This window comes from Alexandromys fortis, unplaced genomic scaffold, assembly GCF_014885135.2.
Source record: "Alexandromys fortis isolate MF-2015 unplaced genomic scaffold, M_Fortis_MF-2015_v1.1 scaffold_10, whole genome shotgun sequence".
Taxonomy (NCBI): domain Eukaryota; kingdom Metazoa; phylum Chordata; class Mammalia; order Rodentia; family Cricetidae; genus Alexandromys; species Alexandromys fortis.
In genome coordinates, this window is record NW_026067895.1 from 9,070,870 (window position 1) to 9,088,194 (window position 17,325).

General features: G+C 46.8%; 1 protein-coding gene and 1 pseudogene across 8 annotated transcripts in view; one reads left to right on the forward strand and one right to left on the reverse strand.

The window, feature by feature from the left end:
- Tjp2 (tight junction protein 2) overlaps positions 1-17,325 on the reverse strand; it is a 117,505-nt gene that overhangs the window by 41,149 nt on the left and 59,031 nt on the right. For 2 of the 8 annotated variants that reach the window (XM_050158914.1, XM_050158866.1), the window contains exon 1: positions 3,009-3,120. The exons of the other annotated variants lie outside the window; for them this stretch is intronic. In XM_050158914.1, the coding sequence (XP_050014871.1) occupies positions 3,009-3,080 (72 nt within the window). In that variant the 5' untranslated portion in view covers positions 3,081-3,120. Of the gene's footprint in view, positions 1-3,008; positions 3,121-17,325 lie in introns of those variants that run through there. 8 annotated transcript variants of the gene reach the window in all.
- On the forward strand, positions 10,444-13,928 carry LOC126512421 (E3 ubiquitin-protein ligase NRDP1-like; annotated as a pseudogene).

Sequence of the window (17,325 nt, forward strand, 5' to 3'; positions counted from 1 at the left end):
GCAGATCTCTGTGAGTTCCAGACCAGCCATATCTACAGAGTGAGACCCTGTGAAGAGGAGGGGAGGGGAAGGGAGGGGAGGGGAGGAGAGAGGAGAGGAGAGGAGGAAGGAAGGAGAAGGGTGGGCAAGAGGGAAGATCTCTATAAATATATTAATTTATACATATCTTTTCAAATGCTTAAATTAAAAAAAAAATCTGTGCACGGAGAGCACACCTGAAATCCCAGCACCTGGGAGTCAGGGGCAGGTGAAGTTCAAGTGTAGACAGTGAGCCCCTGGCCAGGTAGGGCTGCACAGTGAGATTCTGTCTCAATAATAATGATAATGATGATAATATGATGACGATGAAAGATTTTCAAGTAAGATTTTGATATCTGACCCCTCTTTGTCCCATGGTTTTCAAGAACACAATGCCATACATCCAAAATATGCAGTCGCTTTCTTCTTCCCAATAAACCACAAGATAGATACACTATCAATTCTCTGTTCTATAAATATGGCTACGACAACAACTTTTATTACTTGTAAGTGGTCTTAAAGGAAATTTCTATTAAACGCAACAGTTCTCTTGTTTGTTCTCTGGCGGTCTGAAGAGAACTGTCCGCATAGGTTCTGGTATTTGGACACTCTTTGGGGAAGCCTAGGAGGTGTACGCCACTGGAGGCAGACTTTGAAGGTTTGAAGACTCTCATCATTTCAGATTAGTGCCATTTCTGGTCAGTCTCTGCTTTGTGCTTGAGAGTCAAGAAGTGAGCTCTCAGCCAGCTCCTCCAGCTGCCATGCCTGCCCCTTGGCTGACACGATGGACTCTTGTCCCCCTGGAACCATAAGCACAAATAAACTCCTTTTTCTACAAGCTGCCCTCCTTGTGGTATTTATCACAGCAGCAGAAAGGTAACTAATACACAGTCACTGTTCACAGGTTCTAGGGACTATCAGTAACTAATACAGTCACTGTTCATAGGTTCTAGGGTTATCATCGGCAAATTCTCTCACTGAGCCACAATCCCCGGACCGACAGAAAGGGTATAGGAGAAAACAGACTCCACCAAGTCATCCTTTGGCCTTCATGAGCACGTGTGCACACACACCAACAGATAGTAGCTTATTTAAAATGCTAACAAGATCATCTCTTGTTAGTGGTCCATGTGCACGTGTATGTAAGTCACATATGGTAAAAGTGCAAAGGAAAAGCAAAGGAACGAAGCACATAGCACTGAAGATGAAGTAGCCTGGGAAGGAGGCAGAGGTGAGACACAAGGGGAGCTGAGTTCTGCACCTTGGTGGGGAAGGGGAAACGTGATGAACTCGTGGTATCTGTTAAGTACCAGGCTTTCAATGATTAAGCAGTTTGTAGGCACCAATTGTTTTGTGAGATCAGAGCAGGGAGGCAAGGAGGCCATCAAGAAGCGCTTAACTTCTGGCTGAGGACCTAACATCCAAGGCAGTATCTAGTTCCGGAAGTTTTAGTCCAGTTTCCATTTTGCAAGGAAAAAGGAGAGCATGGCAACTTCCGCTGAGGGGGGAGAGGAGGATGGGGGCAGTGTCAGCAGTGTGGGGGGTACAAGGTCAAAAGGAACAGCAAGTGTGATGGGTACAGGCCGAGACAGGCACTGTGTGGGAGAGCCCAGGGTGCTCCAGACTCCTCAGCACCTTGCTTTCCTTTTCTAAAGGTCAAAAAATAACTTTATTAGGAAAATGAAGGTGGCATAGAATCCTGAGCAGGTAAAGTCACAGAAGGACCTGCAACTCCAATCTCCTCGGAGATCGGGGCTCCACCTATGGGCCCACGAACGGCACCTTTTCAACCTCGGGGATGAGATTTCAGCCACCAGCAGCTTCCACATGGTCTCCATGAGTGTCTCTGATTACTTTCCATATAAGGAACACAAACGGTAGCATCCTCCAGACTAGAACAAGTCATTCCTCGAAGCCATTCCATGGATACTTAGGAGTGCGTGGCCTATTGCAATAAGAAGCACTGTGTATGGGTTATTTAAAGAATGAGACTATTTAAAGAAAGAATTATCTAATCTGTTATTTTTAAGCCTTTTATAGAGCTCGGGAAAACCTTGATTGAACAGATAACTATCCTTTAAGGCTGGGAAGATAGTTCGGTTGGTAAAAGTGCTTGCTGCAGTAGCAGGAGGACCCGAGTTCAGTCCCTAGGAACCGAGGCAAAAACCACCCAGTAATCCCAGCGCTGGGGAGGTGACGACAGGAGGGGACCTGGTAGCCAGCCAGTCTCGCAGACTTAGCAAGCGCCAGGCTCAGTGAGACCTTGTCTCGAAACCCAGCTCCTTCCTGAAGAACGGCTCCTGAAACTGGCCCCTTTAACACACGTGTGCACGCCGCCTCCCAAAACACACGAAAGGAAGCATTTACAACCAGCCATAGGCAGATAACTAAATCTTGATGGCCTGTAGTAACCCTGAACAGCCAACTTTTAAGCTCCAGGTTCACATATTGCTGCTTCTCAGTGAGAGAGACCACTAAGAACAAAACTTCACCCAAGCTGCTTTAACTACATACTTAATCACAGTCCAAACCACAGAAAATATCCATGTTACAGTGCCCTGGGTACTAAAACTATTGTCAGAAACCTGGAATGCCCAGCCATCGGGATGTAGGCAAGAAGGTTAAATACTTGATCCTAAACACAAAATTCTCGAAACACACACAACAAAGCAGTCTGTTAACCTATATCCAAGAAGCCAAGCTCCCGGAGATTGCCAACACATGGGAATCAGCAGTCTGCCTCACAAATCCAGTGAGCGGCTATCAGTTTCACCTAGGTCTGCTCAAAATAAGACAAGTAGTTAAAATTCTACCACCGACTGCAGGCCACATTCTGCATGCAATCTCACAACTTGTTCCTGAAAGCTGCCAAGACACAAATAAATCCGAGGATAAAGGAGTCACTGTGCCACTGTGTGAAGAAGGGCTTGACCCCCTCCCCTCCGGCGGAGAAAGCATGGGGAAAGAAGGGCGCAAGCCCGAGGACTCACATGGCCTTTCCATCTCTCCAACCTTTTAACTGTCTGGATCCACATCCTCTGGAATACCTGGGCAGCCCTCATGGCTCCGCAGAGTCAGGGCTGGCCACTGCCTACCTCCCAGGCCGCTCCCCCATTCCCACCACGCCACGTGGTTACGTAAGGCGGATACAATAGTGGCCCACATTCCCAGCAAATCCTGTGGTCATCTCACAGTGACACAGCCATACAGCAGGGACGCCAGGCGCTTTGGAAAGCACGACTTGTGGGGCACAACGAAAGCAGTCTGGACTCAGACCACTTCAGCCGCTTTTCTCTTCCTGCCTGCCTCTCTCTCACACACAAAAAGGACGGCACAGGGTACGTACTTCTTCCGGCCACGGAAAATCATTGGGGGTTACTTGTATCTTGTTAAATAGTGCTAGCCTTTCATAGCCATGGATGAAGGAGGGTGAGCCAAAAATAGTTTTAGGAGCTAGAGAGAGATGGCTCAGACCTGAGTCTGATTTCCAGAAACTCATACAAAGTAGATCACGACTGCCTATAAACTCTAGTCCAGGGAACCCAGGGCCTCCATGAGCTTCTGCACACACAGAGCATACGTGTATACACTCACAGACAGACATACACATGAATAAAAATATGAGTAATCTTTAAATTTTTAAGGCACACACACAAAGAAAGTAAACAAGAAACAACCTTCCTCCCGGCTCTGGGGAGGCTGAGACAGTGGGAACGGGTACTTACTTCAAGGCTACTTTGTACTCTACGGTGAGATACTGTCTCAGCACACACACACACACACACACACACACACACACACACACACACACAAGCAAAACAAGACAAAACAAATTCGTCTGTGCTATACAGCCTTTTTTGGCAATTATTCCCTAAATAACCTAACTACTTAAGCAGCATTCTGTCACATTAGGTGTCATGAGGAACCTAGAGATGGCCGGAGGCGCATGAAGTTCGACCCGAGCCCATGAGCACTGTCCCACCTCATACAAAGGGACTTGAGAGTCTCTGTGTTTCAGTGTGTAAGGGTCTCCTGGAGTCAGGGGGCCCAGGAACGGCTGCAGAGAAGAGCAGGGCTATGGAAAGGAACAGAGAAGTAACTCGTCACAGACACTCTCCATCCAGGACACGTAAACCAGCAGGAAATGAACAGCTAACCCGGCCTGCTAGTGTTAAGTGATGGAGAGGCACCCAGAGAAATGGCGTGCATTCTTGCGTACAAGGGCAGCTGGTACAGGTCGGCACTGCCTCGGGGACAGAGACCTTGCTCAGCAAAGTTCTTTCTTTCCGCTCTCTTCCAGACTTACCATAAACTCCGATAAAGAGAGGACAAAGAGCTCTCTGTCCTTGCTTCTTTGTGTAGTTTTGGATTCTGAACACAAGGGTGCCCGGGCTTGCAACCCGAGGCAGATTTTCAGAAGCGTGCTGTCACCGCTGAGGGTCTTGTCAACAGGCTGAGCTGTTTGCAAGAGAAGAATGTGCCACATGGGTTGTTTGACACTGGGACAGATCTAAATTTGGACCACATCATGGTTACAATACAGGAGATGATTTGAATGCCAAAAAGTTAGTTTAAGAGTTTAGTTTTCTCTTTTTATTTTTATCTTTTTAAAGATTTATTTATATTATTTTTGATGTGTAGTAGAATGTTTCATCTACATCCATATCTGGGCACCAAATGTATGCCTGGGCATGCCCGTGAAGGCTAGAAAGGGGCATAAGAACCAGAGCTACAGATCTTTGTCAGCTACTGTGTGGGTGCTGGGAACTGAAGCCAGGTCCTATGGAAGAGCAGCCAGTGCTCTTATTAGCTGAGCCATCTCTCCAGACTCCAAGAGGTAGGCTTTAAAGTCATAAACCTGAGTGCAATCTGTAAGCATTGGATGTGCTATGCCCAGCTTCCTAATGTCCACATTTACAGTCAAGAAACACTTGCTACACAGGGCCGTATACCGCTAGATAAACAACTCTTGAGTCATTCCCCTAAGGCAGTCCCAGTCAGTGGGGCAGTGGGAAGTGTGAGCAAATTATTCTAACCCGGTGTAAGTGCAAAAAAACGAGGAAAACACAATGCTCATTCATTCAACATACACTCTCCCAGTACCAGCCAGATGGCAGAGCCTGCCAGAACACTGAGGGATCTGCAGCAAATGTTCTTCCCTCAGAGGGGAGGAAGGCTTTAGCAGAGGAAGCAAAGCAACTCTCTCTTGCTCTCTCCTGGCATCTGTATTTTATTTTGAGTCAGGATTTGAATATGTATCCCAGGCTGGTTTCGAACCATGCTCCTGCGTCTGCTTCTTTCCCACAAGCTGGGATCATATGCATGGCCACCAAGTATCATGAATGCTACAGATATGGAAGTGGGAAGAATTAATCATAAGGAGGTTTGAAGAGCTGTCCACAGAAAGACCAGCAGATGGGCACAAACACTCTGAGGTAGAGAATCAGCTCTATGATCGGCTGTGGGAGGTAGACCGCCGTAAGAGCAGGTACATCAGTGAACCGGGAAGCAGGGGATGAGGAAATCTCCTCCAGCCTATGGCCTTTCAGAGTGGGTTAATGTAAGATGTAAGAGTTGATTAATAAGTATCCTGAGCTAATAGGCCAGCCCGTTTATGATTAATGCAGGCCTCTGTGTGTTTCTTTGGGACTGAACGGCTGCGGAACCAGGCGGAACAGAAACCTCTGACAACAAGCAGGCTGTGTGTGATGCGAGGGAGCTGGAGCGGAGGAAGGCATGCACCAAGCACAGGAGGTACCACGTTGACAGGAGCTCCTGGCTGAAAGAGGACAAACCAGTCCAGCAGAAAAGCATTCTATGTGGAGGGAACAGCACGTTCTGGTCTAGGAGCATGAACCTGTGAGGGTGTGTTCTAGATGCCGGGGAGCACACTGTTTAATAACATGTTCTCCACATGAGCATGCTGAAATTAGTCCACTGCTTGGGAGCCTCGAGAATATGTTATCTACATACACGGGAACAGGCCAGGAGGTGGTTACAAAGGCTGGGAGGGAAGGCGGGCACCAGTACTGAGCAAAGCCCCACACCTGAGGGCTTTTACACAGACTCTCGACAAATGGCATGCCCCGTGGGTTAGCTGCACCTGTACTCCTTCCATAGTCAGGAGAGCTGAGGCCAAAGGCTTTTCATGGTACACCTTTTCTGAGGGGAGTGTCAAGAATCAGAACCTCAAACAGTCAACTTTGTCTACCTGGTAGGAAACCTCAGTTCACAGGGGGGATCTGTTTCAGATCTCAAGAGGCAGATAGAACAGCGAGGGCTGAATTCCAGGCACCAGGAAAGGTTTGGTCAGCAAGAGACATAACGACAACACAATTCAAGTCTATGAGACACTTGTCCTGAGCTGCCTTCTTTACAGCTCTGAAACCTGGACAATAAAACGCTTCTCAGAACAGCAGCTGAATGTGCTTGAGATGGCTGGCGTGTCTCAGGAGGATTCTAGGCGTCACATGAAGAGACAGGCTGTGCAATGAGGACATTAGAAACAGCATCTCCATCTACAGAAGGAAGTAAACTACAGGATACGACAGTGGCACTTGAGATACTTCGGGCCTTGTTATGAGAATGAGTGATGGCAGATACCCGAAGATAGCACTGCTTGGAGGAGTGCACGGGATAAGACAAAGAGGAAGGCCCCCAAAACACTGGCTAGACAGCATAGAGGAAGACTGTGGAACCCTGGGTATGGCAATAGCACAAGCATCTAAGACTGCCCAGGTTAGGAACAACTGGAGAACCGCCATAAACGGGCTGCCCATGCATGGTTAAGCATGGCTGGGGCTTAAATGAAACAAATGTCTCAGGCATTTTGTTTAAATCTGAGGATCAGAGCATAGAACTAGCCAACTAGCTAGCCATACAGACCGGGTAGTGGGGGCACACACCTTTAATGCCAGCACTCAGGAGGCAGAGGCAGGAAGATCTCTGGGAGTTCAAGGCCTCCCTGGGCTACATTAAGATTGAATTTGTCTAAAAGAGAAACAAAGCTCACACAAAAGTGATCGATCCCAGCACCTGGTATCACACACCTTTAATCCCGGCACTAGGGAGACAGGAGCGATATGGCTGGGTGGAGAGAGGAATATAAGGTGGGAGGAAACACGAGCTCAGGCAGTCTGTCTGAAGCATCCATTAAGTGGCGGTGGCCATAGCTTTGTGCATGAAGCATCCTATGGCATTTTTATGCTGGATCATCAGGAAGCCAAATGCAATCCCAAGAGGGGAGATTGTCAGCAGCCACAGTCCACTGTCCTCAAACAGGGACACTTGCGGTTTCCTATAACCCAAGGACACCAGTTTCAGTGACAAGTATTGCTACGGCTCTGCTCACACGCACCTCACACGGCACCTCACAGACCCCAGGACTCAGGAGGTTGGGACAGCAAGACCTCTGAGGGCTATAAAATGAGACTGTCTCGAAAACAAAACCTTTGCTGACAAGATTTCGAACTTGTCAAATAAATCAACACACACACAAGATAAAATCTTCAACTATTTTTCATGCTACCATGAGGGGTTTTTTTTTGGGGGGGGGGCTGAAAGGGAAGAACAAACCAGTTCCATTTAATAAGGAAAACACAGGCACAGTATATAACTCTTTTCTTCTGTATCTCTTAGACAGCAGTTCACAGGGAACCTGGTTTCCCCTATCAGGCGCCTTCCCACACTGCACCTCGGATGAGCTTCTTTGGGCTTGGGGTGAGGCAGCTGCTGCTGCAGGCACCTTCTCGTTCCTTCCTTCTCCCTCTTGTCATTTTTCTTCACCCATTTCTAGAAGCTATTGCAATTCTGAGTGCTCCCTATGCTTAGTCTGCATCTTAATGTTCTTGGCCAGAATCTTGCCCTTAACTTGGTTTGTTTACAACGTCAAGAGCAGAGTGGGTGACACCGTAGACTCTTCCAATTTTGCCACGGTGACCTCTGTAGGGTGTCACTCTCTGAACAATGCCCACTCCCTCCATGTCCACAGGAACATCCTTCTTGGAGAACTGCATGTGTGGCCAAAGGACCAACTCCATGTTTTCATAGAGGAGCAGAGAGTATATAAGGGACACACGGAAGATGGCAGCTGGCCAAGTGGGGCAAAGTCTTCAAAGCCAGTCTGAAGAAGACAAGAGCCCTATTTCTAATAATAACGTTAGAGAAGGGTTTCTGATGGGTTCCTAGCGTGAATGGGCATTTCTAACCAACTGCTAAGACATACCAGTTAGGAAGTTTTTGGTTTTTGTATTTTTGGTTTTTGTTTGTTTTGAGACAGGGTTTCTCTGTGTAGCCTTAGCTGTCCTGAAACTTACTGTGTAGACTAGGCTGGGCCAAAGATCTGCCTGCCTCTTCCTCCCAAGAGCTGGGATTAAAGGCATGCACCACCACCTCCCAGCTAAACTTTTTGTTTTTAACCCAAACATATATTTACCTCAGGTAAATATTTTGGGGTACATTTAAGTAATAAAGAATTAGGACAAGATGACAGAAGGTTTGAGGACACGCTGGGGCCCAATTACTAAGTTTTAACACAAGAACACTTTTTTTTAAAAGGCTAGGGCAGTTAAGAGTACTTCTGATTCTTCAAAGGAGCCAAGTTCAGTTCCCAGAATCCTCCTGGAGGGTTCACAATCTCCAGCAACTTCAGCTACAGGGGACTCAATGCCCTCTTCTGGTCACTGAGTGCACGCGCACAGACACATACACAAAAATAAATAAAATTAGATACATGGAGAAAGAACTATTAACTTAGATTCCAAAACAGACTTCTAAAGCCATTCATGATGGTTCAGGCTTATACTCCCAACACATGGGCAGCTAAAGCAAGAGGATCAGAAGTCCAAGAACGTGGCTGGGATGTGTGTTAAGTTTGAGGTCAGCTGGGTCACATGAGACTCTGTCCCCCAAAAGTTAAACAACATCAAAAGCAAACAAACCACCCCAGACTTCCAGCAAGACTTCTCCATCAGACACCTGTAAACTTGGCACCCGCACACGACAGTGCTGTGCACTCTGCAGGTATTGCACGCACCTGGCTGCTCCGTCTTTAGGCTGTGACTGACCCAGAGCCCACACACAGTGGCACGGGTGCTCCACTTTCGGGTGGGGCTCAAGAGCCTGACCTTATACAGCTGAGACTGGATGAGATGGTGCCTGGGCAAAGTTTGCTCGATGCCCACTGCAAATGAAGTGACCTCCATAACAACCCCATCACACACAGCACTGCACAACTGTGTGGCAGCTACAACCAGGCTAGGACGGTCTGCCTGATTCTTCTCATACGAGTGCTGTGATTAGCCTGGAACCCAACAGAACTGAAATAAGCGCATGCACGCACACATGCACGCACGCATGCACGCACGCATGCATGCACGCACGCATGTAGAAATGATGTTCCTAGAAGCATTATATCTAGAAACAAACCAGTGGGCACTACCCAAATGTGCAGAACTGATGGCCAGACACACAAGTATTATACTCTTATCACATACTGCTCCCTGGGTATAGGAAGGAAGGACATGTCTGCATGCTACAACGCAAAGGAACTTTCTTTTTTTTTCTTTTTCTTTTCTCTTTCTTTCTTTCTTTTTTTTTTTTTTTTTTGGTAGCTTTTTTTCGAGACGGGGTTTCTTTGTAGCTTTGGAGCCTGTCCTGGAACTAGCTCTTGTAGACCAGGCTGGCCTCAAACTCAGAGATCTGCCTGCCTCTGTCTCCCGAGTGCTGGAATTAAAGGTGTGTGCCACCACCGCCGGGCAAGGAACTTTCAATAATAAATAGAGCATGCAAAGGATGAACCATATGGTTCCATTTGCATAAGAGATCAAGAACAGTTTCTGCCTAAAGAGTGATTATTAATGGGCCGTGTGTGTGTGTGTGTGTGTGTGTGATGGCTAAACAATGTAATAGAAGCTGTTAACTGTGTAATTTGGATTATCAGGTGAATTAATTATATCACAAAAAAATGGCTTTTATTCAACAAGAAATCACAAGGTGTGGTTGTGCACACCTGTAATTCTAGCACTTGGGAACTAGAGTCAGAGATCAGGAGTTCAAGGCCAGCCTCAGCTACACAGCAAATCTGAGGCCAGTCTTAACTACATGAGACTCTGTCCCGAAGCAAAACAACTATGTCTCCTAGACTGCACAATTGGAAAGCTGGGTCTCAACCCAGGCCCTGGTGTGCCCTGAGCCAGGCTCTCACCGTTCCTTTGCCTGTTTTGGCGTCATCCAACCCCCCTCTCTAGGGTTGTCGTGAGACACTCATTAGACAGGGCATGGGCTGGATTCAGGGTATCCAATGGGTTGTACAGAAAGGAGACCGAACCCAGGAGCCTGTGCTCAGTCAGTAAAGCGCTTGCCCTGTAAACGACGAGACCTGAGTGCCATTCTCAGAACCCATATAAGAAAGTCAGGTGTGGTGGCATGGTCTGGAACCCAGGACCAGGAAAGTGGAGACCAGGCAATCTAGCCTACGAGCTCCAGGTAAGACCGGGGCTCAAGAAACAAGGTAGAAAGCTCCTCATGAGCCATACTCAGTCAGAGTTGTCTTCTGGCGTATACACATACATACTCCTCGCCAAACACAAACAAGCATGCACACACACGCAAGCACACACGCACAAAAGTAAAGGGATTTGGTGGCAGTTGTGTATATAAAAGATGGAAGGGACTGAACCCAGGTCAATGGGTCCACACGGCCCGTCTGTTTTCCCCTGAAGAAGCTACCGCTTCTACCAAATGCCCACCATGGCCTAAAAATTCTACTGGTGACCAACCAGTTCCCGGCCTTCAGACCGACAAGTCCCATGATGGTTTAGGGTGAAGCCCCATAATAGGAGACTGGTGACAGACTGGATCCAAATCGGCAACTATCCCATTTTAGTAACACACACACACAGACACACACACACCCCAGCAGATAATTACATTTAAGACCTCTATGTTCACAGCTCTCCTACACGAAGCTGCAAGGCATAATTTAAACAGACCACCTTTATTTGTAATTACAAAGAAGCCATTAATGAGCCCCAAAGGAAGGTGCTAATTTGGCAACAAAGACACAGCCCAATCTAACCTGTGATTTTCAGTCTGACTCAGGCCATTTATCAAAACACAGCTTCACTTTAAAAACAGCAAACATGCATACAAACCGCCACCCCATAATAGATATGAAGATAAAGAAAATTATAAACTGCTTTGTCAAAAGGCAGGTTCAAAAACACTACCCATGGGAACTGCTTTGCAGGGCTGGCCTGGTATGACACACACAAGGTAAACTGATCCTCCCAGATCGGCGGCACCATCAGAGGATGGCTCACACAGAAAAGAGACACCGTGAGCTTCTGCCCTTATCGGTGAGCCTGGCTAAGGCTGCAAGGCTGGGGCTGCAAGGCTGGGGCCGCAACAGACATACCTTCCTGGAGAAAGAGAGCCAGGAACCTTGAGAGCCCATCCTTAGACTGCAGCACCAACAGCTGGAAGCTGCCAGACGTGCTGAAGCCCCAACCTGCCCTGGGCTGATGGAGGTCCATCAGTGCCCCAGTGCAGCATGCTAACAATGGGGAACTCAGTGCTCAACAGTCTTTGCACCCAATAATTCTCTGCCTTGTCAACATTCCAGAGTTGTGTTGTCACCATAGAGACCACTGACCTCATGGGACCACTATGACCAGGAGACTGAAAGTCTAATTTTATTTAATTTTAATTAGTTTAAAAAAAAAGTTAGAAAGCTATGCTTAAAGCAAAGTGTTAACCATACCGCTAGTAGTAGCTTAAGCAGTTTCTCATGCTTTAGTATTAAAATATATCATACGGGGGCTCGAAAGATGGCTCAACACTTAGAAGCACTCAGACTCAGAAGGAGCAGTCTTCTGCTCCTCCAGAAGACTCAGTTTCAGTTGCCAGGAGCTCACAACTATCTATAACTCCAGTTCCAGGGCATGTGACACCCTCTTTGGACCTCCAGAGGCACCAGGCAGACACAAAGTACACACGCATACGTGCAGTCAAGTACACATACACAGAAAGCCAACCTGTGCGAAAATGTAACACATCCTAGAGTGAACGGCTTCTCACCATACCCCACACATGTGGGACACACATATAATGCAGGCAAAACAATCACACATACAGAATAAAATAAGTTTAGCATCTTATCACCCAGGCAATCTTTGCCTGAGAGATTTTACAGACAGGTGTCATCGTTTTTGTTTTCCAATTCTGAGTTACATTTTATTATCGAGACCCTTCAGGGCTGGCAACAAAAATCAGACAGAAAGAGCACATGACCTTAGAGCCTAAGAAGACGCCTCTCCTTTTTGTGGAATTCGCGTTTATCAGGAACCTGGCAAGGGCCACTGGTTGGTAACTGCTGTAAAATCCACTAGGGGGCGCAGTAATGCAGTACCAAACACAAAGTTCAAAAATAATTAGAAATTAGAAATGAGTTCATGAAAAGATCTCACAAGATCCAAGGTCAGATTCACAAATACTAAGGGGAAAATGAGAACAACATTACACTTGACAGTTGTCCATGCACATCCACGCAAAGTATATACCAATAGAATAAGAGTCCATCCAAGGGTCCGTCCAAGACAATCAAGAGTGGTCAGACTCTTCAACCCCATCCTTCTCTTCCTCTACAGGGCAAGACTGAGACCCAGCACCCACCCTACCCTGTGGCCAACTAATCTCAGCTCCAGTCAGGATGCTCGACCAGGAGAAACCAGACTTCATACTAGGCAAGTGCTTCTGATTGGGACATCATACCCATCCCTTGTCATGAAATTCATCCCTAAGAAGAATGACTCAGTAGGGGAATAACCAACAAGATGGGATACTTGAAGCATCTCCTGAGTGGCACTGAGTGGAGGCGTCAGGGGGGTGGAACCTTGTAAACTTAAAAGGACCTGGGTCTCATGAGACATGAGGTATGATGTAACCCGTTTCTGGGGGCACGGGATATGTTGATGGAAGCCTCATCTGCCCTACTTGCAGTGGAGTCTTAGAGGAGCCAGGGAAGTTCCTGTGGACGAGCTACCAAACCACAATTGCATTAAGTACCTGCAGTCCCTGGTACAGCAGCAACAGACATGCACTGCAGAGCTGAAGAGGGCATCAGCAGAACACAAGCGCCATCTGGCAGAGCAGAAGCGAGACATCCAGCTGCTGAAGCAGTACAGATGTGCAACCTTCCAAAACTGGAGGAAACATGAATACAAGATCCTTGAATGACCCGCTGGGGCGATCAGACTTGAAGCTGTGCTGCGGGCTGTGAGCAAGCACTCCCTGGTGGAGAGTGGCTGCCTGGCCTCTCCTGTCAACGCTATGGTTGAAAATGTCCACAAACGTAGCTGGTCCCCAGGGTCTGGCCGCACTAGCGATAAGACGATGAACCATGGCTACTGTAAGAACAGTGTGAGCAAGAACATCCCTGGCCAGCAGACTATTGCGCTGACGGCCTGTGAGGACTTAGGATGCAGGAACCGGGGCTTGTCATGATATTCAGACACAGTGTGGAGGAGATACAAGAGCGTGTAACTGGCTATCAGGAAGTGATAACAAAACCCATCACTCCAGCAGCTGAGCCCTAAACTCTCCCTTCTATCCTTCCGCTATATGGCTTGTAATTGAGATTGAGACACATCCGTCCTGGCAGAAAAGGCCTTGGAGCAGCTGACCTTCCTCATCCTTACGGTACGTGTTCCAAGACTCCAGGTGGATGCCTGTAACTCCCGACAGCACAAAATCTAAAAATAATGCTTTTTCCTCTCCGTCCCCAGTGAACATTCATGATAAAATATAATTTCCAAATTAAGGAACAGCAAGAAATTACCACTTCTAATAATCTAATGGAACTATTTTAAAAATATATAATAATAAAATCAAAAGAGTACACTGCAAAAAGATTAGGGGATAAGACTTATTTCTTTCCTGAATTTTCCATTACATACTTTCAGACACCAGATTCAGGTATCTGAAACCAGAGAATGCCAGACACACAGAGTGTAAGCTACTCCAAGGAACATATGAGTGTTTCAACCACGACCATTTCAAATTTAACCATTTAGCGAAAGAGAAGTGGCTCAATAGGTAAAGCACTTGTGGCAGAAATTTAGGACCTATGTCTGGATCCCCAGAAGCCACACAAAGTCAGATGTGGGAGCCTGTGTTTACCATCCATGAGCTCCTGGGTGGGAGGCAGAGGTGTGAGAACTCCCAGAAGCCCGTGAGTCAGCTAACCTGGTGTGTACAGCATCGAGTAAGAGAGACCCTACCTCAAAAGCAGGTAGAAGGTGAAGACCGATGCCCATGGCTACCCTCTAATCTCCAGGAACACACTGTGCACGAGCACATACGTGTCCACGCCAGCCCCGATCTCCAGGAATATGCTGTGGCATGCATACCAGCACACACATGCAAGCATACACATTTTTAAAAATTAAAATAAAATAGAATTTAACCATTCAAAATCAGGAGAATGTTTCTTACTCAGTGGACAGGAAAAGAAAACAAATGAGCTCGGCGTGGTACACATCCTTGATCCCAGCACTCAGGAAGCAGAGGCAGGTGAATCTCTGAGTCTGAGGCCAGCTTGGCCTACAAAGTGAGTTCTAGGACAGCTGGGTCTACACAGAGAAATCCTGTCTTGAAAAACAAACCAAATCCATTCTTAAGCCAGGGCTACACAGAAAGACTCTGTCATAAATAAATAAGTAAATAAATAAATAAATAAATAAATAGCATGGGATTTGATTAATTTAGCCAGGCAGTAGTGGTTGTACACCTTGGATCTCTGAGATGGAGGCAAGCCTGGTCTACAAAATGAGTTCCAGGATAGTCAGAGCTGTTACACAGAGAAACCCTGTTTCTGTCTCGGGGGTTGAAAATAAAAGAAGAAAGAAGCCGCGATGGTGGCGCACGCCTTTAATCCCAGCACTCGGTAGGCAGAGGCAGGCGGATCTCTGTGAGTTCGAGACCAGCCTGGTCTACAGAGCTAGTTCCAGGACAGGCTCCAAAGCCACAGAGAAACCCTGTCTCGAAAAAACAAAAAAAAAAAAAAAAAAAAGAAAAAGAAAAAGAAAATGGAAGAAAGACAAGTGGCAGGCTAGTCTGGAGTTCCTGGCAGACATCTATCTATCTATGCGTGACTCAGTATGAGGGCAGTGCTCACCTACAAGAGGACCGCACAGGCCCCTCTCCCTGCCTCAAGTCCCCAGCTGCCTTCCTGCCTTCTTTCTCCCTCCCACCTTTAACAAGCACCTGTCCAGTCGGCAGGGTGCAGCCTAAGTGATAATCCTGTCGTCCTCAAAGGTTTTATTTGTTTATGCACCTGTTTAATTATCAAGAGATAAAGTCTGGGGGGGGGGTGGATAATCCACTGAAATTAGGTGAGCTCACTTTGGGTAACAATGCAAGTTTTGGGTTATTTTGGCCATAAACTAAAATCTAAACTATTTACAGCTTCTAAACACATACTGCAAGGGAAGGCTGGCTGGGATCAAAATCTTCCTGTAGATAACCCTCCATGTAGATCATTAACTATGGTCAGGAGCAAAAACTACACAGGGGTTGGGCAAGACACACTGAGCTGTAGAAGAATTTAAAAAAAATTGTCCTAAATTTTTAACTATTACTGTTGTGTGACTCTGTGTGTGTGTGTGTGTGTGTGTGTGTGTGTGTGTGTGTGTGTGTGAATGCACATGTATTAGGGTCCATTCTACACTCTACCTTTACCCAGGCCCTGGAGATGGGTCGTCATCAGGCTTACAAACACTTTACCCTCCAACCCATCTTATCAAATTTTTACCCCTTGATCCTAAGTCGGAGTGTGGTTGCTATTCCCTCAGACAAAGACACTAAAGAAGTGACGTTCACAACCCAAAGCTGGCAGCCTTAGATGACACATTTGGAGACAGGACATAAACTCTAGCCATTGCCTCTGCTCTCAATCAAGTCCAGCCACGAATCCAGTGGTAATTTTATAAACACTCCTGGTCACACAGAGAAGCGGCATTTTAAATAGTGCGACAACCTTAGGTTTGTCCACACAAACATAATGAAGTCATCAGTTCTAGAGGTCTCACCGTGTTATGAGACAACCGAAAAGAACTAAAGACAGTGAGCTCTAAAGGAAATCTTCCTACTTGTTCTAGCCCTGGGATTGCCTGGCCCAGTTCTCCATGGCCTCCATCCTGGACCCTCAGACCAGCAGCTGACACTATCCGCTCCATCACCAAACGGTCTGGCTCCAAAATTCACTAATCCTTATTCCCAATCAAAACTCCCACTGCCGCACACCTTCAATTCCAGGACTCGGGAGGCAGAGGCAGGTAGATCGCTAGGAGTTTGAGGCCATCCTGGTCTACATAGTGAGTTCCAGGCCAGCCAGGACTGCACAGTGAGACTCTGTCTCAAACAAACAAAAACCTCCCACTACAGCAACACATATGCTTTGAACGTCTCTGCTAGAAAGCATTAATGTCTGCTGGACCTAAACCTCCTGGAGGTATCTGACGTTAGAGCTGTAATCCGACCCCAGCAAACAGGCAAGTGTCCAAGCACAAAGTTAGTTTTTCTATTTCTCAACCCACATTTTGAAGCCACAAACTATCTTAACATCAGTAATAGTTTTTAAACTGGGTTGAGGAGAAAAAAAAGTCATTCCTACCAGAAGCCATGAAGACGTGAAGAAAGCACACGGGGCCAGCATATTTCTATAAAGAAAGGTGAGGTTCTAACTAGGTGCCCATGTACTCTACCTCCTCTTAGGCTGTGTTTGATTCATCTTGGAGTCTCTGGGGCCTCACAGAGCAATGGATACAGAAAGTCACTGAAAGGAAACAACTCTTAGAAATACTGGTGTGGCCAGGTAGTGGTGGTGCACGCCTTTAATCCGAGCACTCGGGCGGCGGATCTCTGTGAGTTCGAGGCCAGCCTGGTCTACAAGAGCTAGTTCCAGGACAGGCTCCAAAGCTACACAGAGAAACCCTGTTTCGGAAAAACAAAACAAACAAACAAACAAATCACTCCTACACACATTTAGGCATAATACCCACACTCCTAGAAATCAACCGAGAATATGCATCCTTTTGACATTGACACACAGAACTCTTATTTATAAAATGCATATCTGAATACTGTACAATTGAATTACCAAAAATAATAACAGTAAGTAAAAACGGATCTTGGTAGGTTAGGTTAGTTGCTGGGCATGCGCAAAGCCCCAGGTTCCACTCCCAGTACCAATTAAAATTAGTGTGTAGCCGGGGCCTGTCATCCCAGCACACAGTAAGTTCTGGGTCA